Here is a 24,332-nt window from a genome sequence, read left to right as displayed (position 1 = left end):
CATCATTAACAAACCTGTCAGGTGTGTTCTATTCAGAGCACTCTGCCTGTCGCTGTAGAGAAGACGAAATGAGCAAGGCATGGTTCTTCCTCATAAGGAGTTCAGAGCAAGGGGGCGAGTACGCAGGCAATAGGAATATAGTGCAAAAGTAGTCAGGGCCATGCAAAGAGTTCTGATAAAAAGGAACCAAATTCAGAGGAGGAGAGACCACTTCCAGGTGAGTGAGGGATAGACAGGGTGTGTGAGTACACACGTGTGTGTGCATATGCGTGTACGCACGTGCACGGCCGAGGGGCATTTCTGGACGGTGCACTCTTGTCCTGGGCTGCCAGTAGTCTTGGCACACTCCTTGGCCACTGGCAGGAATCCAAGACAATTCTGTCTTTCCTATTACTTTACTTCAGGGGCACTTACCTTAAATATTAATAATAGTTGTGTTCTGAGCATATGCCCAAATGCCAGTCCTATAAATCAATCCCATTTTTAGTGTAATTTCCAAGATGCTTTATCTTCCTGGGGGATAGATGTGAAGTTGGTAGTGGTTTTGTCCAGAGCTGTAGCTGAAGTTTACTGCATCTCTAAACCCAGACTTCCTTTGAGGAATTTTGATCTACAAACTAACGATGAGAATACTGACAGCAGCATCACCTCCCATCTGTAAAACGGTGTACACTTTCCAAAAAAATCCTTCATACAGTTCTATTTAAAAGTATGCAGGGCTGATGGGGGCCTTGTAGCAGCTGCTATTTAAAGGAACTCATTTGTCAGGAATAAAAAACCCTTTTGTAATGCAGATTAACCCTTCAGGTGTGATTCTGTGCCAGTTTTTAATGGATTGCCTGAAACGTCTGTATTTCTGTTTCACCTGCCCAGGGCTCTTCTGCCTCCTCCCCATGAAGCAGTGGCCATGCCTGTGTCCCCCATGTGGGTGTTTTCCAAAGTGTGGGCCACATGTGGTGATTTAAGAGATGATTTTAGGTGGCACTTGGATATTTATTTTGCACTTTAGTAGTTAAGTATATATTTTAATGTACATTAGAAAAAAATATGACTTGCATATCTTTCTTGTGATTACAAATATAATGCTTAGGATAAGACGGTGTTTTTTAAAAAGTCAATTGTAAAGAAAATATTAAGTAAATAATATTAGTAGTGTATGAGTATGGCAAAATAGTAAAGGTAGGATATGAATAACTGAAATTTCTAAACACTGCCTGGACCCCCTGGGGCCTGCCTAAAACTTTAGACAGCAGCAGGGAGCCTGGCATATGGGGATCCACCCTTCAGAATAGGGCAGCCGGAATTTGGTCTTGGTTCCCCCATGGTTGCTCCTGTCCTCTCTGCTGTAAATTCTGCTGAGGCAGTAGCTGATAGAGACCTCCCAGTGCCTCCTGTTAGGAAGAAGAGAAAGTCTCTGGATGTCCCTGCACTGCCTCAGCTCGGGAGGGGCTGATGCTTGGTGTAGGTATAAAACCCCAGCCATGGGCACAACCCCCAGGCCTCTACTCTGAGCAGATCCTGCAGTGTGGCCCATGAGCCAAATTCTGTTGTTTCCGAGGAGTCTCAGTCCCTTGCTGCTTGTTCCGTAGCTTTGAATCGCAGCCAAAGAGCCGGCCCTGCCTGTTGTCTTGGAGGAGATCAAGCCAGAAAGGCAGTCCTCACTGTTGTCTTGAAGGAGATCAAGGCTCCTGGAGAGATTTTGTCTTGGCTTGGCCTAGAACCAAATCTTTAGAGGCTTTATTTAGCCTCTAAACTCTCTGAAACACCCAGCCAGAGCTGGCCAAGCCTTATCTGTAGATACTGCCCCTACCAGAGTGACCTGACATCTTTGATTTGGCAGCTTCAAGCTGAAAAACTTTCAGCCTAGCAGATTGGTAAAATGCCAAGGATGGATGAACGAGCCCAGCAGGGGCTGAGTTCTGCCCGTGGAGGCAGTAGGGACAGGCAGCTTCCCCGTGCTTGGGGCTGGCGGGCAGCGTGGCAGAGGCTGGGGGGCCCTGAACTCTGTAAAGAATTGACATGGGGATTCTGGGCGGGGCAGAGACCACCTCCTTCATCTTCGTATTTCCAGTGCCCGGCACATAGCGGGGAGTGGATGGATGAATGTGGAGTCCTGGTGTTTTCTGAGACAAGAATAGGCCCACAAGGATTGAAAAAAATTGTGAATTTCCAGACAGTTCTAAACCAGGATTATATGGGGTCTGAGGAAAGCAAAGCAGAGAAGGAAGAAGTCTTTGGTGGTAACTGAGCAACAGACCTCCTGTTAGTAAAATGCACCACATTTAATTCCACATTTTTAAGCTCTCTGACACCTTCACTCCCATCCCGGCCAGAACTTCAGAGTGAATGTGGCCCAGAGTGGGGACTCCTGGGGGTGACTCTTTATTGCCTTTTGGGCGGGGATAGGTCTTCCTGAGCTGTCTTCTCCTCAAAACCAGTCCTTCAAGATTGGATCATGAGATGGCAGTCCGGAGGGGAGGGCTGAAATGGACCATGCCAGGGTTGAGGGGTCCGTGGTCATGCCAGGAGACAAGAAGGCTGGCTTGTGGTTGGGCCTGCAGATCACCAGTTCTTCACCCCATCCTGGTCCAACCAGCTCTACAGTTCATTTTTCAGTGTGCCACCAAGTGACTTCCTTTAGAGGGTGTTTGCCAAGCCTTCAGGCAAATCCTTGGTTAGCAGGGAACAGCTGGGGAGTGGGGCGCAGTAGGGGAGCACTAACCCCCAGCGTGGAGCTTGCGTTCCCATTTGTCAGGCCTGGGCAGCAAGGGGAAGCCACCTAGGGTTTGACCTCAAGGGGGTGGGGCTGGGGGCCCTGCTCCAAGCTCTGATCTGTTCCTCAAGGATATGCCCCAGGCTGCGTTCAGGCAGCTGGCAGTTTCCCCTCGGGGGTTAACCTACCAGATTGTGAGATTCCAACTAGTTGACCCATGAGAAGCCCTTAGTACAGTTCCTGGTACTTATGAAGTCATTGATAAATAACTATTGTCTTTCCCTAAAGCTTGGAGTCTACATTGGTTTTCTAATGCTGCCGAAACAAATCATCATTAAATGTAATGGCTTGCAAGAGCTCAAATTTATCCTCATTTACACAAGTCTGTATATAGGGTCAGCAGAGCTGGTCATTTCTGGAAGCTCTAGGGGACTGAATCCGTTTCCTTGCCTTCTCCAGCTGCTAAAGGCCCCCGCATTCCTTGGCTCATGGCCTCATCCTCTGTCTTCAAAGCTAACAGCGTAGCATTCCCCTTCCATTGTCACAACATCTTTTCTCTGACTCTGACCTTCCTGCCTCCCTCTTGCAAGGACCCTATGATTATATAGGGCCCTCCTGGGTGACCAGGGTAATCTCCCTATCTCAAATTTAATCGTATCTACAGAGTCCCTTTTATCATATAGGGTAACATAGCTACCCCAGGATCAGATATTAATAACATTTTAGAGACTTTGGGGGCAGCAGCTTCCAGCACAGATCTGCCATCCAGGTTGCTGATGGGAGGCAAAGGCGCCTCACCTGGGGACCAGGTGGGAAGAATGTGCACCTGGGAAAGCTGATGAGAACACACTGGGACAGGTCATCCAGTTGGGGGAAAGCAGCTCTTCTCAGGCTTATGGGTGTCTGATGGTCTCATTGTCTCTCCCAGCCTATGTTAAGGGTGTGCATTTGATACCCAGAAAGGATCTGGGACCAGGTGTGGTGGCTCACACCGGTAATCCCAGCTATCTGCGAGGCTGAGGCAGGAGGATCACTTGAGGCCAGGAGTTTAAGACCAGCCTAGGCAACACAGCAAGATACTCATCTCTAAAAAAATAAAAATAAAAATAAAAAAGAAGAAGAAAGGGATCTCTTTGAGATTCCAGACAAGCATCTGATGCTTGAAAAAGGCATGGGGGAGTGAAGAAATCATCAGAGCAATGGAAGAGTGCGGAATTTGGTGTTGGAGGACTTGGGGTGGAATCCCAGCTCTGCCACTTCCTGGTCGTGTGACTTCTCTCTTTTTGAGTCTTGTATGTTTCCCTTTGTATAATGATAAAATATAGTACCTACCTGGATGGGGTGTTTGGGGGGCAAGAGCATAGAGGACTCATAAGCCCTGGTAAACATTAGGTGTATCACATGGTGCCAGCCTCAGGGAAGAGGAGTGTGATTCGGGGGCTGCAAAGGCCTCCAGAAATCACCGGGCAGGGAATGAGGTGCCTTTAAGGAAAGGTGGGATTTAGACAAGAGCATTTTAGGCAGCAGGAATATCAAGAACCAAAGGTCAGAGGCCAAACACTCCTAGCATGTTGGGAAGGCAAAGAGACCTCATGGCTGGTGGGGAGATGGGAAGGGTAGGGAGAGACATAGGGCCACTGCAGGTGTTTAAGTAAAGCACATGCTGGACCTCATGTCACAGTTTAGGGTCATATATTTGCTCACTCATTTTCTTAAATGTCTGTCTCTCCCACTAGATTCTAAACCACACGAGAGCAGAAACTACTGTCTGCTTGTTTCCATTGCATCTACAGGCCTGGTGGGCATTCAGTATGTATTTGTTGAATGAATAAATGACCTAGTTGAATCCCCAAATGATCACATTTTGCAGTATTAATCTTAGGTCCTTGACAAGCATCAGGGAAGGTGCATTCTCTGCAGATTGATCCAGCTCCGGTGTGTGGACAGGAAGGAGGAGGGAGGGAGAGAGGTAGAGGTCAGTTAGGAGAAACCGCAGCAGAGAGGAGGGGAGGGTGGAACAGAAGGGAACAGGAGGTAGGAGAGATTAGCAAGGAAGTTTGAAGGGCTTGGGGGTTAAATGTGGCAGAGGGGAGGGAGAGAGAAGGAAGAAGGGGCTAAGAGTGACACTTAGGGCTCCTGGATGACAAGAAGAATGACATATAGTCTTTTCACTAAAGAAGGTCTTTTGGGTGCTCTCTCTCTGTGCCAGGCACTGTGCTAGTTGACAGGCAGCCAAGGCCAACAAGGCAGCAGTTTTGGAGAGAGGAGGGGGCTAGTTGGGGTCTGTGCCTTACACAGGTGATCAGGAGGTGCTGGGGGCGTGTGGAGCTAAGTTTGAGGGGCCCACAGCCTGTACCTTCTGTTGTGGGATTGAGCCCCTGGGGGCAGGAAGGAATGTATAGTCAAAAGTGTAGCTAGAAGGCCGCAAGTCTGGGCTCCCACGCCCACTTCCATTCCATTCTCTGTACCCCACTTCTCTCAGTTTATACATCACTTCCTCTGGGAGCCCCCTCGGTCCCCCAGACTTACACTTGGGCCCCTGCTGTGACCATGCCCTGCCTCAGTCCTGACTCTGATTTTCCCTCCTAAATGTCCTTATCCCCCACCCCCACCCCATTAAACTGCCCAACAGACAAAGGGTGGATCCCTTGTACCTTGTCACCACTATTAGGTTGTCTCGGTGAATGGATGGATGGATGGATATAAAATAAGGAAATGTGGGGAAAAAGTGGAGAGGGAAACAAAGCAAGATGTTAGCAGCAGGGATATGAGTATTTTTCCTTTTATATTGCTGTATATTCCAAATTTTCTATAATAATATCTGGCTTTTATTCCTTATGAAAGTGTGAGTTAAAAGAAGAGACAAAAGGCAAGAAAACAGACATAGGCCACTCCAAATTGTGGCCTCTTTTCTAATGAGCTGTTGGCTTTGGGTTTGTGTTGGTACAGGTGGAAGCAGGGAAAGGCCTGGAGATGAGGAAGCTGGTTCTCTCGGGGTTCCTGGCCAGCGAAGAGATCTACATCAACCAGCTGGAAGCCTTGTTGCTGGTGAGTACAGCGTATGCGCTGGGGCCCCTTCCGGTCCCCCGGTGGACAATGTCACGCTCTAAAACTGCTTCAGGAGTTGGAGAGGTATGGGGACCTGCCTCAGTCCTTCCCTGTGGACGGTCTGCAGCTGCTCTGCTCATAGCTGGGCATCAGGCAGCCAGGGTTGTTGCCAGAAAGGGCTTGTGCCTCTCGGCTCCATCTCTCCATTACCCTGCTCTGGAAAAGGCAGGAGCAGAAGGACAGCCAGGTTAGGGATGGCAGACACACCCCCTGCCCATCACCCTGGCACATCCATGACAGCACTCTGTCCCAGAGGGGGCCTGGCCGCCACCTCCGCGCTGTGTTCTGGGCAGTCTCTACCAGTCAATCAAGTTGAGACCTCTTTGTCATCCTTGGTCCAAGTCCTTCCTCCTTCCTGGGAAAGTGGACCGTTAGCACTGTCCTAAAGCCCTGTGTCCGGAAACGTGAGGTGCGAGGCTGTCCATGTTGCTTTGAGAAGCACCATAGCTCTGAGGCACTAGACCAGCCTCAGCCCCTGGTAGAGATGCCTCCATTTTCTTTCCAAAGCGGAGGCATTGTTGTGAGAATCAGATTGGGAGGGGAATATTAAAATGTTTCCCAAAGATAAAAGTACTACACAGATGTAGGACGTTTTTGCCTCGGAAGAAAGTGCTTATTAGATGCGTCTGGATATTATGCAGAGTGATTGTGGTGTATAAAGTTCTTTCCTCTGGGTGTTTTGCAGTGTGAGACATAAGATAATCATCAGAAAAAGGGGGATAAGATAAGTAAGTGTGGATCAGTGGAAACTCATTCTCACAAGAATTATAAGATACACGTTTCTGTACTTGCTATGACATGAAATATTGTCTCTCAGTGTCCCAGGGGACCTGGTATTTATTACCCAAGGAATGGCTATTGAAATGTGAAGATACTTTGCAACACTCCGGGCTACGTTAGTGTTAGATCTCACCAGGAGTTTATCGGTATGCACAGCGATGTTTTCCAAGTGAGGAACAGTAATGGCAGGTGGATAAAGATTCTGGTCTGCAGCCAGAACCAGGGCGAGACCTGACTCTGCCATTAATAGTAGGCTGTTGCACTGTTCCCAAAATGTGCATCTCAGCCCATTAGTGGATTGTGAAATTAGTACAGTTGGTTGTGAAATCAGTATAGTGGGCTGAACCAGCATCGTAAATTGAATGAAAGACAAAATGGCATGCATCACACATAGTAAGGGTACTGTTTCATGAAGCTTTTGGTTTGTTGCATGTATGTGCATGTATGTGTGTACATATATGTATGTAATTACTGGGCCCCACTATTTCTTACGTATGTTGTGGGTTCAAAAACCACTGGCTTTGGTTAAGCTATGCATAAACTCCTTGAGCCTCAGTTTCCTCACCTGAAGATGAGAATAATACCATACCTTTTCTCTCTTTCTTCATGGGGTTGAGAAGATCAGGTGATCCTTTTGGGACTTCGTATAATGCCAGGTCCTTAAGGCACTCAAATATTGGCTGGAGGAAGGAGGACAGGCAGACCGCCAGTCACACATATGTGAAATATACCTTATAAGCTGTGAATAGCTGTACCAAAAAAGGGAGCATGGTTGCTGTTACTAACAGGATGCGTATTTGAAAGGCATTCTAGCAGAGGAGCCGGGCTGCCTGGCTGTACATCCCTGCTTGACTGCTTACTGGCTTTAGACCTTCAGCAGGAGAATGAGCCTTTGTGCCTCATTATTCTCACCTGCAAACTGGGTATACAAATACTGCTCTCTTCATGGGGTTGTGAGGACTAAAGGAATTTGCATGTAAAGCTCTGAGAACAGAGCCTAATGTTAATTGCTAATGTCATTCTCTCCAGGGCTGGGAGGGAAGACAGGTTAGGGCTTATTTGTTTCTGTCAACACACCCTTGCCCTGAAGGAGGGCCTGGCACCTGTCCTCATCAGACATGAAACTCTTAGGTCCCAACCTGCCACCTCATCTGGGCAGAGATAACAGATTTAGGGGCCAAGACAGCCCCTCCTTGCCTTGCCTTTCTAACAGTTTATGCCCCAAAGGCAAAAACTGTGACTCCCTCCACACCACCACAGCTTGTTCATGGGGCCCCTGCTTGGTTCTTTCTGGAGCCCAGGTGGGAGGGAGGGAGGGACTACTTGGGCGGCCAGGCTGTGGCTGGAGGGCTCAGGAAGAGGGGCAGGACCCTCCACAACCAAAGCCTCGGATGATAAACCTCTGGGCTGGGGATTCAAGCCCTCCCTCCTCTCCTCCAGACCTGAGCTCGCTCCCTCCCCTCTCAGCTGCCAGGGAGCTAAAACCCTCTGCTCTTCAGGGTGGTCTGACAAAGGGGCCGGCTCAGAGGAGAACAAAATCTGTTTCCTCCATGCTCCCTCCCCCATTCCCACAGCTCGCTCTGCTTGTCTGCTTTCAGTTTAACACTTCCTGATGTGGGAAGGGCAGGGTGTGTACCTAAGACTGTGTACACAGGTATAGACAGGGACTCCACTCTGGAGCCTCTGTTCCTGCCCCATTGCAGGCTGGGGCCAGGTTTGGTAATCTTCTGGAACTCTCCGGGTTCTGGGTGGGCTCAGATTACAAGTGCAGTCTGGGAGCCTGTGCTGAGGTGGGGGGTTAAGGAAGGAAGACAAAACCAAATGCATTGTAATTCTGCATCTGCCAGACTCTGCACTGGGACCGAAGGGTGTGGGGCCATTGCCCACAGCCCCTCCCACTGCCAGGCCACCACCAGACCTCCTCTCTCTGATGCTGCTCTGGCTGTTAAGAGTTCATAGTCCTGTTGCATCTCAGGCCCCTTATCTGTAAACCAGGTTAATGACACCTTCCTCTCTGGGCTCCTGGGAGGAGTAACCCAGGTGAGAGTTTGCAAATGTTCCCAGCAGCCTCCAGACCTTCTGGGGTAGGAGATGGAGGAAGTGGGCAGATTTCTGTCCCCTGTTTCGAAAGAAAGGCCAGTTGCTGGAGGACAGAGCAGACAAATGGCTGTGTGAAGTCCCACTGGCAAGTCAGAACCAGCCCCTCTTCCTGAGAAGCACTGGGGCTGGGAAATCGAGAGCCAGGGTTGAGGTCACTCGGGTCCTCAAAGAATTCTCCCCTGATAAAATAGAGAGCCAGGGCCACCCGTGCCCTCTGCAGCAGGACTGGAGAGGAGGCAAGGGGTGACCAGTGTGCTAGTGCTTCGGCAGAATAGCGGTGCTGGGTCAAAGCTCAGTATGGGTCACCTTTCCTTTCGGGGGGTCCCTCCTGCCCCTGAGGCCTATGTGTGGAGCTTCACCAGATGAAAATAACTGCCTTGGAGGTCTGGCCAGCCAAAGGCACACGCCCAGCTCTTTCTCCTCCCTGAAGTGAAGTCAGGAGCAAAAGCAAAGGTCCCTGTCATGAGAATCTTCTGATGCCCCAAGTGCAGGCCCCATGCATGTGACTGGCTGCTGGCTAGTGTCATTTATTCCCCTTTTGTAGACAGAGTGGGAGGTTCAGGAGGAAGCACAGCTCTGTGTCTGTCTCCCTAGGCAGCAGATGAGCGCCACCTCAGTGGTTTCCGAGAAACCCTGTCCCCTTTGCTTTCCCAGGACTGTTCCCTCCCTGTTTCCTTTATTCCCTCTCCTGTGTGGATTGCACCAGGGCAGGGACAGGATTAGTGGTTGTAGGACTCTGTGGCGACTTGTACCCCTCCATTGGATCCTGCGTAGAGGTGGAAAGGATAAACTCTATCATGTTGATCCTGAAGCAGGCTCTGTATCCTCCACGGAGTGTTAGGAGACTGTGACGCTCCCAACCCACCCCCCTGGGCTTGGGAGGGCAGTATTCCCTTTGTCCTGCCTCCTGGTTCCTTCTGTTGCCCTGCCTGGCGTTCTTACCCACCGCACCCTTCCACCTGTTCAGACCTCCCCAACCTCCAAGACCCTGTTCCTGTCCACCTCCTCCATGAAGCCCTCTGAGCTGTTCCCACACAACCTTGGAACCACGTGGTTGGTATTATGGTCCAAGTTGGGTATAGCCTCCCTAGCGTTATCCACTAAGTTGTTTCATTTGTGTTGGTCCATTTCATCCAAATCAATGATAAAGTTTTCAAGAGCAGAGATCATGGATCATAAAAATAATCTCCTAAAAAGAAAACTGGACCCCCATCACCCCCCTGCCTAAATACCTCCAGGGAAAGCCAAATAAATCATTGCATGGGCATAAAAGCGACACTCCTTCCCTTGCCAGAGAGAAAAGCCCAGAGGTGCTAAGTGACGTGCCCACAACTATTACGTGGCAGAGTTGGGACTCATACCCACGCTGCCTAGCCTGCACCGTGTTGAACCTCGTCCTGTTTCCTCAGCAAGAACTGGACGCTGAGGGTCGCTTGGTTCTAGCACTGAAAGGGTCAGAAGCAGGGGCTCTGCTTTTTCCTGCCCTCATTGTTGTGTCTGGACTTTTTAGAGCTCAGAAGATGAGGCAGCCAGAAGTCGGAGCATTGTCTGGGTATTGGAGTGGATGAGACTTCCTCTTCTGGACTGACTTGGGCCCTTCCGCCATCGGAGTGAGGCAGGCGGGAGGGTGGAGTGAAGCGTGGCTGGAAGTGTGGCTGCCGCGGGTGTCTCAAGCTGGTGGTCATCGTGCAGGGGGAGCCAGCGATAGCTTTGGTCTCCCTCAGTGTAGGTGTCCCCTGCGGTCCAGCATTTTCAGCAGAGTCACCCATTCTCTGCTAGCATGCTCCTCTTGTCAGAAAGCTCACTACCTAATCTGAGACAGTGGAGGACAGCTCTAGTGAGCCCAAATCTGACCCCATCACTTTTCCCCACTGCCTGTGGGTCCGCAGAGCGACCCAGACTAAGTGGCCTCTTCCCACACGGCCCTCGGGTACATGAAGAACAGCAACCACATCTGACTCAGGCTTCTCTCATCCGGGCAAACGTGCCCTCCCCGCCATGCCTTCTCTGTGTGGCTGGTTACCAGACCCTGTCTCCTGCAGTCTGGGCGTCTTTCGGGTTCTTCCAATCACACATTTAATATTTACTGGTAGGTGATGTAGGAAACACAGAGAATCACACTGAAGAAAACGCACCCAAGCCCCATTATCCACAGTCGCAGTGCTGGGCGTTAAGGTGATGGCTCCAGCTCCCAGCCAGTGCTGCAGGAAGGTCCTCAGTCTGTCACCTCAGCCTCTTCACTTGCAGGTCCTGGAGCCTCTTGGTGCCAACAAGCAGGGAAGACAGATAGGTTTCATTTTCATGTCAACCCGGGCATTCAGAGTCTGAGGTTACAACCACGCTCAGTGGAAAGGATCATCGTGGTCGCTTAGCGATGTCTGCCACTGGTGTGGAAAGTAGGAGAGGGCATGTGTGCCACCTGCTTCTCTCCCTGTGCTAAGTGATGGGAACTTGGTATATCCGTAAAGCCGAGACTGGTATTGAGTCTCCTCAAGACTCTACCCTCTGAGTCTTGAAAGGAAACAGCTAAGGGGTGAGTTCCCAATCAACCCTCCCTTCCATTGAAGTGTGACAAGGAAGCTTATGACTCAGGACATGAGGCCATTGTGGAAGAAAGACATGGATCCTGTTAAACTGACAAGCAAACCCAGTATAGGCTGTGGGCAGGATGCTGTTGAGGTCAAGCAAGTGGCGGGTGGCAGGGGTGTGCTCTGGCACCACCCCTTGGGCCTGGTAGGATCCCTCTCCTTGCAGTAGCCTGTGGCCTGCTGGGGCCTGTGACAGCAGCTCCTTGATACAGACCACACTTCGGGTGCTCTGCCTTTGGTAGCCTTGTCTAGGCAGGACTCGCGTGGTGGGAAGGGTAATCAGTGCCCGATCTGCCCTGGGCCTGCTGACAGTGGCTTATTTACCCCCCACCTCTGCTCTCTCTCCCAGCCCATGAAACCCCTGAAGGCCACAGCCACCACCTCCCAGCCCGTGCTCACCATCCAGCAGATCGAGACCATCTTCTACAAGATCCAGGACATCTACGAGATCCACAAGGAGTTCTATGACAACCTCTGCCCCAAGGTGCAGCAGTGGGACAGCCAGGTCACCATGGGCCACCTCTTCCAGAAGCTGGTGAGTCTCCCAGTGAGGGAGGGGACTGGTCGCCCCAGCCCTCTTGGCCTCCTTGGAGGCCTGGGTTATCTCTGAGTCCTGGAGGAAAGCCTGGGCCTCTTCTTTATGGGGCGCCTGGGCCTGGTGCCTTGACGCCAGGCCTCCCCTGCTGCAGCGCCGGGGGTGCTTCTAGGGATGGCGGATGCAGGCTGTGTGCACGGGTGCTTCTGGGAGAGCACCGTGTCGCCCTCCCCATGGGGGCACCGTGGAGCCAGTGCTGGAATGAAGGCTCCCTGCTGGGCTTCAGGTCCCCTGTCCCTCAGCCGACAGAGGGGCATGTGCCTGGTTGGGGGGCAAAGACTGCTCACCTGAGACCTTGGGGATTCACTGAATCTCAGCACTGCCTCTGCAAAATGAAGCAGTTGGATGGGAGACTGTGTCAGCTAATGATCCTCCCCTGAGGTCCCAGAGCAGAAGACACTGAAAGCCCAGCCCCCCCAACCATCGCAGAGGAGGGCAAAGGCGGGAGAGGGAAGGATTAATGTCCAGCCTGAGTGATGGGAGATGCTCACAGACGTCTGGTTCCCAGGGCTTCCATGATGCAATCTCCCCCCTCTATCTCTGGCTGTGTGCCCCTGGGGGACTCCCAGGTCAGACCCACAGAGCCCCCCACCCGGCTCTCCTACCATAACTTCTGACAGCCCAGGAGGAGAGGAAGGAGTCTGAGGGTGGGTGGTGGGTGCGGTTCTCTGGGTGTGCGTGGCTGGGGGAGCAGGGAGCGCACAACCCCTTCCCCTCCCCTGCCCTGAGACCAGTTGAATGGACAGAGCTCGGCTTTGCTTAGGCTGGAGAAATACCTTGCTGGACACTCCTTGGGCTTCAAGTTCAGCATGTTCAGAACTGGACTCAGCATCTCTGAAGTTTCTGCTCTGCTTCCTGTCTTTATCTCAGTGGGTGCCTTGGACTCATCCTTGGTGCCTCCCCGCCTTACCCTAGCCCTACCCCACCCCCTCCTCGTCCCATGGAGCCCACATCTTTCATGTCACTCACAGCCACCTCATTCTCCACCCGCTCTGGTGCCCTCCCTCTTGGCCACCAGTGACCCTCACCTGGACCCTCATGAGTGGCTCCCACCTCCCGCTGTCCAGCAGCAGGAGGGTCAGCTAACCCCGACCAGACCTTGCTTCTCCCAGCTCCAGTCCCTTCCGCGGCTCCCCCTTGCCCACTGCGTAGGCCAGGCTCCGAGGAAGGGCTCATGGGACCCTCTGCATGCTGGTCCCTGCCCAGCCCTGGCCTCTGGCTGCTCCCTCCGCCTACCATGCCCCCAACACTGGACTTTCTGTTCCCACTTCACACTGCAGGCACTTTCTGGCCTCTCTGTACTTGCGGCTCCATCTGCCTGAAATGTCCTTCCCCATCTTGTCCAGCTTCTCCTGGTCAGTTCCCAGCTTAGGAGTGACCTCCCCAGAGAAGCCTTCCCCAGCCCCTGAATGTGGCCTCTGTGTCATCCCCTCAGTGAGCTTGTAACTGCCTGTCTCCCCAAAACCACAGGCTCCTGGAGGACAGACTGTATTTTCCTCTCCTTAGACCCCTTAGAACCATCCCAAAGGTCAATACATGAATGAATGAACGAATGAATGCACCATGACCTTGACCATTGGGTCCAGGGAGAACGTGGAAGGGCATAAGGGACACATGGCAGGGCCTGAGATCCGCATCCTGAGAGCCCTGTTTCTTGAGACCAGCAGTGTTGTGGGGACGAGCACAGCTTCTAGAACCAGGTCACTGCTGGGTTTGAATCCCAGACCAAACCTGTTACTGGGCAACTTACCCAACCTCTCCGTGACTCAGCTTCCTCATCTGTAAAGATGAGGTTAGTAGTAGTACTTACCTCATCGGGTGGTTGCGAGGAGAGAGTGAGTTAATAACTGAAAGTGCTTGGAACAGGCCCGGAACAGCATAAATTAGTAAATACGCACTAATCATTGCTGCTACCATTATTGTCATTGTTATTACGAAGAGGCACCCCAGAAGGAAGGCATCCTTCCTGGGGAGCTCCACGCTTCTGGTCGTAGTTGACCCAGATGCTTCCAGCTCCTTCAGTTCAGGGTGGTGAACTCCCTGGTCCCAGGGGTCTGGGCTGACTGGCTGGAGGGGCAGCCTGTCCTCAGCTCTCAGGAGGCAGACAGAGCAAACCCAGGTGGGAGGGCGAGTAGCCCAGCACGGAGGGAAGGCTGTTGCCGTTTATCTTCATTGCTTGGACCCTGCTGTTGCCTGTTCTGGGCTCTGCTCCGCAGGCCTGGTCATGCATTTGCTACCCACCTTCCCTCCCCAGCACCGTGAACTGGTGTCTGAGGCCCCTGAGGCTACAGGCTGGGGAGGGCCTGGTGGAGGCCTGGGCATCTGGAGGCAGTTTATTTTCAGCTGAAGTCTTTGGGTATTTGATTATTCATTACCAGGAGAGGGGAATTAGCATCTCCGCTGTTTGTTTTATGAGATCACCCCAGTGCCAAGCTGCTGTTTCCAAGCAACCTCCACTTCCCAGTTAATGACCCTGGCAGGCTGGGCCTCGGGCCCTACAGCCTCGGGTGACCATGGAGATGGCAGTGCCTGGGATGACCTGTGGCACACAGGTGGCTCCTACTCCTGGCTCATGGGAGGGCAGTGTACCAACCTGCGCACCCAGGCTTTATCCTTCTCGTGGGGAAGGGGACAAGGAGAACCCTTTTCTGGAAGAATATCAATGATTTATACTCTAGCGTAGGAAGCGACTGTCTAGCACATCTCCTGTAGCTTGGGGCTCCGATGGGCCAGTGCTCCTTCTGGAAAAGGAAACAGGGAAACAGGCTCCATCCCTTCCTGCCCCTCCCCTGCAATTTTTTTTTTTTTAAGTCTGGCCCCTCTGGGGCTGAGACCTGCACTGCTCTGGCCTCACTCCCCCCAGGCACCCAGTTCTCACTCTCCTGGCTGCCTTGGACCCTTCAGAGCCCCACCCCACCCTGCCAGCTTCCTCAGAGAAGGGCTCTGTCCTGGGAGGCTCCAGGCCTGGGTGATGGCAGTGCCCCCATCACCCCAGCCCGGCCTCTTTGGGTCGCTGAGGAGCACAAGAATTCTGCAGAAAGCGGAGTGATCTGTGCCGGGCCCAGCGCCAGTCCACTTTCTCTAGCACCTTGGTGGGAAGCAGGTGCCCACAACGGAGCCAGGCAGCAGCTATACCCTTGCTACTTCGTTGAAAAAAATTTTTTAATCAGAAAATCTAGAGAATAACATAGCAAACAACTGTGTACTCACCTCTGAGAATTAACAGGTGCCAAGCTCTGAAGTTACATAGTGAAACTTTCTAATCAAGAAAATGCTATAAAGCATTACAGATGAAGCTGAAGCTGCTCCCTGCGTTCCGTTCCTCTTGAAGCAGCTACTGGCATGAATTTTGTGTGTAGCCTTGGAGACTGCAGTTTGTAGTGTTACTATGTATCTATATCTCTTTTTTGGCTTTGCATGTACTTTTTTTTTTTTTTTTTTTTTTGAGAGCGAGGTCTTGCTGTGTTACCCAGCCTAAACTTGAACTCCTGGGCTCAAGTGACCCTCCTATGTAGCTGGGACTACAGGCACGTGTCACCACACCTGGTTGCATGTACTTTTAAAATGTGTATAAGTGTACATGCATATCATATTTTGCAATTCAGTCAGCCTTCATTTTGAAACTTGTTGGTGTTGCTACACGTAATCTGGTTCATTCAGTTTTGTTTTGTTTTTTTTTTTTTTTTTTGAGACACAGTCTCACTCTGTTGCCCGGGCTAGAGTGCTGTGGCATCAGCCTAGCTCACAGCAACCTCAAACTCCTGGGCTTAAGCGATCCTCCTGCCTCAGCCTCCCGAGTAGCTGGGACTACAGGCGTGCACCACCATGCCCGGCTAATTTTTTCTATGTATTTTTAGTTGTCCAGCTAATTTCTTTCTATTTTTTTAGTAGAGATGGGGTCTCACTCTTGCTCAGGCTGGTCTCGAACCCCTGAGCTCAAACGATCCGCCTGCCTCGGCCTCCCAGAGTGCTAGGATTACAGGCGTGAGCCGCCGTGCCCGGCCCTAGTTCGTTCAGTATCACTGGCATGTGTGTACTCGTAAGCATTTTTTTCGGGACCTCCACCAGGAGGAGGAAGAACCAGGCAGTGAATACCCTTGTCACATCTCCTTGGGCACACACACGTGCAGGTTTCTCTAGAGCAGCGCTGTCTGAGAGAAATATATTATGAGCCATATATATAATTTAAAATTTTCTCGTAGCCACATTTTTAAAAGTAAAAATAAACAAATGAAGTTGATTTCAAGAATGTATTTTATTTACCTCCACAGATCCAAATATTATCATTTCAACATGTGATCAGTATTAAAAAATTAATGAGGTGATTTGAATTCTCTTTTACACACTAAGCCTTTGGAATCCAGTTTGTATTTTACACGTAACAGCACGTCTCAGTTTGGACTGGCCACATTTCAGGTGCTTAGTGGCCACAGGCAGCGAGTGGCTACTATATTGAATAGCGTAGCCCTACAGTGTGTGTGTAGAAGTGGATTTGCTTAAGCAGTAGGCTGAGGTTGTGCTTATTTTCAGCTTTATTAGTTATTGACAAATTGGCCTGTAATAATTGTACTAATTTACACCCCACAAGGAGTTTATAAGAGTTCATATTTCCCTATATTCTTGCCAACCCTTGATAGCATTAGACTTTTAAATTTTGACCCTTCTAATGGATATGAAATAGTATCTCACTGTGGTTTTAATTTGAATTTCCACCCTTTGCTCTCTTAAGAGGAAATGCGTACGCACAGTCCAGAGAGGGCTCTCCATAACTATTTGAGGAATTGAATTCATGAGCCTCGGTTTCCCCTTTTGCAGTAAGGGGTGATGGGATCTGCCCTGCCTCCCAGAGGAGGCGAGGCTCTCTGTGATCATAAGTCACAGAAAGCTTTGTGTTAGATTCTGAGTGACATGCGGATGTTGTAGTAAGGCGGGGGCCGTGCCTCCTTGGAGCGGGAGGAGGTGGGGACGGGGACCTGGAGGCAGAGGGAAGCGGAAAGACGGCACCTTGAAATGCTGTGCCCCACACTCCACATGGGGAGGGAGGGCTGAGCAGGTCACACGTGCTCACCCCTCACCCCACCCCACGCCACCCCCTTCTCTCCCTGCTCCAGCTAATTCTAGGATGTTGAAAGAAATGTGAGGCATGAAGGGGCTTCAAACCCTGGGAGACCTTCATGATGCTAAGGGAAGCCAAATGTTGTGATGAGTTGAATTTCTAGCATGCCAACAAAGGCCCTACCCTCCTTCCCCCCACCCCCAGTATCCTCTTGTTAACCTTATTGGCTGAGCCAGTTTCCATGGAAACTGTCAAGTTCAAAAGGATACTGTAATATGTTCATCCCTGCCTTTCCCCCAGGTCCCAGCTAGCCCTTTGGAGCTGAGTGAGAGGTTCTGAGCGCGAAGGGAGCCCCAGCTGCTCCGGTTTACGCTTTCATCCATTCATTAATCCTCTCCCCACCCGACACCCACCCTCCTCTCTCCCTGTTCTCTGTCTCCTCCCTGCAGGCCAGCCAGCTTGGTGTGTACAAAGCTTTTGTGGATAACTATAAAGTTGCTCTGGAGACAGCTGAGAAGTGCAGCCAGTCCAACAACCAGTTCCAGAAGATCTCAGAGGTAGGCAGCTCCCCTCGCAGCCCCCCCAACAACACTGGGCTTTGGGGGCTGCTTGGGGTCTCCCTGCCCTTGCCTGCCAGTCGGGGAAGTGGTTACCCTAATGGGTAACACTTAGCCTGATATCTGTTTTCATGCACCTTACATTTTCCCTTTCAATATAGAAATATTGATTTGTTTGATTTTTTTTATCATTATTCAATTTCAGGTTAGAGGAACAAGGGAGGTAAAAAAAAAAAAAAAGGAATAAAAAAAGGTCATATTCTCCCACAATGTGGTGATCTTGTGTGTCACTTCCCTTCTCTTGGCCTTTGTTTCCTCTTCTGTAGAATGAGGTGTCCAGCTAATCCTAAACGTGCCTAATAAGGATCACTGGGGCCCTGTTTAAAATGCAGATTTCTAGGCACCTTCCCTGGAGCTTCTGATTCAGAAAGATTGGGGTAGGGCCTAGGAGTCTGTTTTTAAAAGCTTCTAGATGATTTTTATGATGAGGAAGATTTGAAGAAGTCTGAACTAGGTAGTCTTTTAAGATCATTGCCAACTCTGGGACTATAATCCTATAGAGAGAGGGCAAAGGGCAGGGACCACTTATGTGGAGAAGAAGCCTTAGACCCTCTGGGAACATACCTGTTCTTGCTACTGCAGCTAAGCCTTTCCTCCATGCTCCTCTGCAGGGCAGAGGTGTGGCATCATCGGCCATTGCCTTTTTTTTTTTTTTTTTTTTGAGACAGGGTCTCACTCTGTCACCCAGGCTGGAATGCAGTGGCATCATCATAGCTCACTGCAGCCTCAAACTGCTGAGCTCAAGTGATCCTCCTGCTTCAGCCTCCCAAGTAGTTAGGACTCCAGGTGTGTGGTACCACCCCCAGCTAATTTTCCTATTTTTTGAGTTGTGGAGGGCATGGTTGCTCTAGGATCCTTCAGGAACACAGCCTCGCTCATCCTTTTATCCAAATGACCTCAGTGACACCCCTAAACCACTGGCCTTGTAAGAACAGCACCCGGCTCCAAGCTTAGGGCAAGAGAACCTCTGGTTCTGAGGAGGGGCCGGTATTTCTGCAGTTTTGGAAGTCCTGCCTCAAAGGCCTGTCTTGGCCCTTTGCTTTCTCTGTGTCAACTCTGACACTAGAAAAGTTGGTGAGACACAGGATGGTTTTCCTGAAACTGCTGGGGTTATGGGTTATGCCCAAGTTTGCAATCAACTGAGAGGCAGCACAAGAGTTGGACAGATGGAGTCAGAAATGTCAGCTTGATTACTATTAAAAGCTGGGTTGGAATATGTGGATTTGGATCTGTAGCCACGCTGGGCTTGCTAACACGTCACCTCTGGAATTAAGTGTATCTGTCGAGTCCCTGGCAGGGGTGGGGAGCCACAGACCCCTCCCTACAACGAGGGCAGAGCCTACCCCTCTAACTCAGCGTACAGAGAGAGGAGGGCTGAGCTCAGTTTCTTCTCCAGAACCCATGGATCAGATGAGTTACCCTTTGCCTGGGAGGACAGAGTGAGGGGTGGGGAAGTCCTTCCACATGGTCATGAGGATGGACAAACAGTGCTTCCCCTCAAAGCTTCCAGGCCTCCCTTGGAACAAAGTGGACTCCCTGGTCTGTGCTCAGAGTGGCCCTGCCAAGGCTGCCCAAGTGCCCAGGGTCAAATATGGTCCCAAAAGTGTGGGATCTCCTCTTAGCCCGGGCTGATTGCCTGCTCTCTGTGCATAGGCAGAGACCCCTGCACCCCCATCTATAAGCCCCTCTCAAAGCCTGCCCATCCCAGAGGGCAAAGCCAGGCCCATGGCCCTCTGCCAGGTGGCTCCTCATTCTGACTCACTCGATGACGCTGTTGCTTCCTGCTGGCACTGCCACTTAATTACTGCAATTAGACTCTTCTGCTTTGCAGCAGGAGTGATTTCATACCTCCAGGCTGCACTGGAGGGGGGGTAGTGCCTGGAGAAAAAATCCCTAAATCTGGGAATCCAGGCATCAGCCTGAGACACAGGCTGGAGAAGCTGAGTAAACCCCCGCGTACACATGCATGAACACACACACACGCACACGCACACGCCCCGAGCTCAGTCCCTGGGGGTTTCCTCTCTCTGGAAACAGCTTGAGACAGAAGTAGGAAATGTGGGGCTCCTGCCCTCCGGGCATTTGCTCTCCCAAGCAGAGTGGGCAATATACCTGACCTTGGCCTCACCTCGCCCCTGCCTTCCCCTGACATTCCTCTTCGAGGCTCTGTGCACTCGGTCTGCCAAGTGGGGATTGCATTACAGCTCCAATTGCAGGCCACACTGTCCTGTTAGCAAAAGCTGGGACTGGAACCTCTCTCTCTACAGGAGGATAGAAGAGGTCTGGATGAGATAAGCCATCCCTGGAGTCTGTTTCCAGCACTCACTACTGGGTCACTTGGCGTGGGATCCAGGAGGGGTGTAGACTGTTCCTCCCTTGCAGCTTCCTCTGTGTTGCCCAGCACAGGCACTGGGGGGTAGGGGGTGCCAGGGGGTGCTGGGGGCTGGCTGAGTCCCCCCTGATAAGAGTAGGATGTAGCTTGGACTGCCCTGTGGAGCTCAGCATCTCTGCCCCAGTCCGCCACCTCCCTGCTTCCCCCGTGCAGGTGTGTGGGACCCCTCTGCCTTATTTCAAGGGTTGCTCCTGGCCCAAGGAGCAGCTGGAGCACCTGGTGCTCGTTGACTCAAGCCCAGTCTGCACGGGGCTGATGTGCAGGATCCCTCAGTAGTGGCTGCTGGGGGGATGGCGGGGTGGGGTCCTGCTCTAGCCACTGCTCATTCTCTGGAAGGCCCTCAGGGTTGCTGGGGACGGGTCTTAGGGGACGAGGCTGAGGCATTCCCATTCTCCCAGTGCTCCCTACCGACCTGTCCTGTCTCTGCTACCTAGAGTCCCCTCCTTCTTGCCCACACCCCAGCCTCTGGACTCCAGGAGGCTCCAGGAGATCGCAGGTGTGGGCACAGGGGATCTAGGTGGTGAGGCAGAGGCAGGCCCATGTCCATGGGGTTTTTTTGTCTCTCTTCTCGCATTTGCACCCCTGGGTTTCAGAGCCCCTCTTCCTGCAGTGTGCACAGTGGAGGGCGGGAGGTGGAGGGACAGACCAGGTAGTGATTCCTCTCTTCCCTTTGGCAGGAACTCAAAGTGAAAGGTCCCAAGGACTCCAAGGACAGCCACACGTCAGTCACCATGGAAGGTACTTTGGGGAACGGGCTGGATTACAGTCACCTTCCTTTGTCTGGCTTTGTGGACTACGGGCTGTGTGAGAGCAGAGCCCTCCCTGCTTATGTGCGCGTGTGAGCGTGTGCTCGTGCACGAGAGCGAGGGAGGAATCCAGCCTCGTCCCCAGGCAGCCAGCCAGCTACAAACGTGCTCCTCCTTAGGGTGCCAGCAGGCTGCTCCCGCCCTCCCCTCCCCTCCCCTCCCCTCTCCACTCGCCTCCCCTCCCCTCCTCCCTGCTGGAGGAGCACTTGGAAGCGGCTGCTTGGTTCTGGAGGCTGTGCAGCAGCAGCCGGCAAGGTGGCTGGGTGGCCGGGCTGCTGATGGGAGCCGGGGAGCCGGGAGCGATGGCTGCACGCTCCTGCCGCAGGGACGGAGGCTGCCATGGAAATCCTCCTCATCATCCGCTTCTGCTGTAACTGCACCTATGGTAACCCGCGCCCCTCCATGGGAGGTGGTGCACTTCCCGCCTCTGGGGGGCTGGCTGGCGCGGGCTTAAATGTGGCCGGCAAGGTTTGGGGGCAGCAGGGAAGGAGGGTGGGCAAGTGGCCGGACCTGCATCTGCCTCCACCCCAGCCAGTGTCCGGCCTGGAGTTGAAGTCTGGGGGCCCCTCAGGGCAGGGTGGCCTTGGAGTGGAAGGACCGGGCTAGATGGGTCCAGGTCCCCCTGAGGATCCGTGGGGAATTGGTGAGTTAGGAGAGGCTTCGAGCAACTTCCTGGAGAGGCTCCTAAGGAGAGAAAGTGTCAGGCTTACCTGCAGGCAGGGCAAGCCTGAGGCTGGAGAGAGGGTCCACAGGGCCGGGCAGAGAGTGGCAGATGGTCTGGGCAGCAGCGCCTCGAACCGAGAGGGCGCCAGCCCAGACTGAAGGGAGAAGTTGGGAGTTTCTTTGTTTCTGGGGAGACGAGAGGAGGTTGAGCAGCCAGGGTATTGTGTGCGCAGAGCGCGCTGGCCGCCTCCGCTCACCACGGCGGCAGCGGGAGGCCATGGGGCGGTTGTGAGGGCAGGAAGGTAGGGGAGGCGTGTTTCTAGCCACCGGAGCCCCTCGAGTGAGGTCTGGGCGCTTAGTGTGGAAGGCAGGTCGGCACTGCTGTGGACAGGGGGGTGTGGCAGGCTGCTGCTTTGTGAAGGTCACACGCCCACCATTCGATGAAACGGACCTGGAACATCCTCTTTGCCGTTCCGCCACGGGGGGCCGGTGTCCTGGGACAGGTGCATGCCGCCAGCCAGGCTGTTGCTCACAGGAGGCTGCAGCAGGCTGGGCAGGGAGCTGTCCAGGAGCCCGTGGGCCCTGCTCTTGGAGGCAAGAAGTGCCAAGGGGTGACCCACGCTGCCTTCGGCGGGATGGCGGGGCAAGTGCTGCCTCCAGGCCAGCTGCTCTGGGCCCCTGTGTTGGAGCGGCAGGCGGCTGGTTTTAGGACCTTCCTCTTCCCTCCTACCAGGTGTTTTGTCTCTGCACCCTTCTCAGTCACTTTGCTTTCCCATCTCCGTGGTAACCCAGAGCTCCTTGTTGAAGGCTGAAGGGAGTGGGGGGTGGCAATTTGCTGGAGGAGAGATGATGAGGTTTCCTGGGCTCCTTCCCAGAGGCCGCGGTGCAAGAGGGGCTGTGCAGGGCCGTTGTCCCCTCACCTTCTCAGGCCATCTTGTGTGAAGACCACTCATGACGGAAGCAAGCTCCGAGCCGCCGCCTCTGGTGGCCTCAGCAGGACAGCCACAGGAACTCTGTTCTGAAGGGCCTGGGGCAGGAGGACAGCTGCACTTGAAAGGCCCATTGGAGAACCAGAGGGGAAATGCTCTTTTTGGTCTGGCCTGGGAATTGGTCAGGTCTCGATGCTGCCTCACTAGAAGGGAAATGAGCCCTTCGCTTCCTCCTCCCTCCCCAGAGGAAGCTTGGTCTTAGTGAAACGGACCTGGGACCTGGATCTTCGGTCCCTGCCATACTGTCTTGAAGTCAGCTTCAAAGTGGGGTGCAAGGAATGAAGGAGCTGGCTTGTAAGGAGGAGGCTCACCCATCCCTGGTGAATTTTCCTGAGAACTCTCCTGCGGTTCACTGGGCTTTTACAGTAGCTACCCCCCCACTAAGGAAGGAGAAGGTTCAAAGTTAGGAGTATGCGTAGACCTAAATTCAAAGCCCAGCTACCACTTATAGCTTGGTGATTGTGAGCGTGTTGCCTAATGTCTCTGTGCCTCAGTCTCCTCATCTGTAAAATGGGGCTAGTGAGAATTGCTTCCATTTTAATCCCAGGAAATAATACACACAACAGCAGTTAACTCAGCACCATTGGGCAGAATGAGTACCCTGCAAACTAGAGCGAGACCAGCTTGCACGTCCACGGTCTGACTTTAAGACACTGCAGGTGTTGTTTGCAAAGGTCCTGGTCAGGGAAGGCTTCTTGGAGGAGGGGGAGGGACAGGCATTGCAACTTGGTGCGTGGCCCAGGCAGCGGAAGGAAGCAGGCCAGCCTGCCAGGGCCTGGGAACAGATGAAGGGACAGGAGCTCCTAGGGCAACAGTGACCTCCTCACCATGAATTCCCCGGGATGCAGACATGCGGGGGCCATGGGAGCTCAAACATCAGGGTTGCTCTTCTTGGCCTGGTTCCGTCTATATCTGACTGTGGCCCCGGCACCCTGCCCCTGTACCTCCCCTGTCCCCACCTTTCCTCCCAGCTGCCCTCCTAGGACTCGTTCCACAGCCCCAGTCAGGTGGACTCTTAAGATGACCACAGGCATATTAATAACCCCTCTGAAAGCCGACCCGCCATTTGTGCAGACCTCTGAGCTTAGTCAGAAACCTCTTCCTCCTGGGACCTGGACAGGGCTGGAGGGAGCTGACGGTGCAGTGTCAGCTTTCCCTGGGGCTGGAACTCAAGGGCCCACCCTGGCAGGTGTCCGCTGGACTTGTGCTTTCTTTTGGGTCTTTCGGGTCCTCAGGGGTGATTTTCCCCCAAAGATGGGCTGGGCCACAGGTGGGTGCTTTAAACAGCCTTAGAAATGGGTCCACCCTCAGCTGGGAACTGGGCTGTACCCTCAGTGTCCCAGGACACCCCAAGCCTGGTCCTGCCCATTCAAGCCCTCCTAGCCCATGGGGAGGGTCTCTAGAAATTGCTACACAAGAAAGGGCTACAAATAAGTCATAGGAAGTGGTTTTCAACCTTTACTATATGTTCAAATCAGCAAAGGCGCTTTTTAAAGATGCTGATACCCTATTTCACCCAGCAGAGATTTGGATTTAGTTGATGGGGGTGGGGCACAGGCATCTGTATCTTTTAAGAGCTCCCCCAGTGATTCTAAATGGGCAGCCAAGCAGAGACTTGCAGATAAGGCTCAGGGCACCCCGCTGAGCCCGCATCTTCTTCCCAGCCAGCAGATTGTTTCCTGAAGCTCTGCCTAGCAGTGTGGGGTATTTATATCTAGGGCTTTGAGGGACTCTTGGGTTTGGGGGCTGGTTGGGGCATGAGTGTCAGCTCTGGGATCTGTCGCAACCTGATCCTATGGGGCACCCAGTCTAGAGTCCTCCTTCCTCTTACTGCTTCTGTGGCAGGAAGCCAAAGGTCATGATCCCACGGACAGAGGCATCCAGGTGCAGGACTGAAGCTGACCGCCCCCCATGTTGGGAGGGGC

At 52.7% G+C, this 24,332-nt stretch overlaps 1 protein-coding gene across 4 annotated transcripts in view; it reads left to right on the top strand.

Annotated features, from left to right (window-relative positions):
- Window positions 1-24,332, top strand: part of ABR (ABR activator of RhoGEF and GTPase) — a 175,118-nt gene that overhangs the window by 99,947 nt on the left and 50,839 nt on the right. For 3 of the 4 annotated variants that reach the window (XM_045526195.1, XM_045526196.1, XM_045526197.1), the window contains 4 exons: window positions 5,663-5,761; window positions 11,639-11,824; window positions 17,390-17,497; window positions 20,627-20,687. In XM_045526195.1, the coding sequence (XP_045382151.1) occupies window positions 5,663-5,761; window positions 11,639-11,824; window positions 17,390-17,497; window positions 20,627-20,687 (454 nt within the window). Of the gene's footprint in view, window positions 1-4,221; window positions 4,523-5,662; window positions 5,762-11,638; window positions 11,825-17,389; window positions 17,498-20,626; window positions 20,688-24,332 lie in introns of those variants that run through there. The other variant, XM_045526198.1, reaches the window with a different exon arrangement.

This window comes from Lemur catta, chromosome 15 (genome assembly GCF_020740605.2).
Source record: "Lemur catta isolate mLemCat1 chromosome 15, mLemCat1.pri, whole genome shotgun sequence".
NCBI classification, from domain to species: domain Eukaryota; kingdom Metazoa; phylum Chordata; class Mammalia; order Primates; family Lemuridae; genus Lemur; species Lemur catta.
Note: the sequence above shows the minus strand (reverse complement) of the source record. Positions and strands in the feature narration are given on the sequence as shown.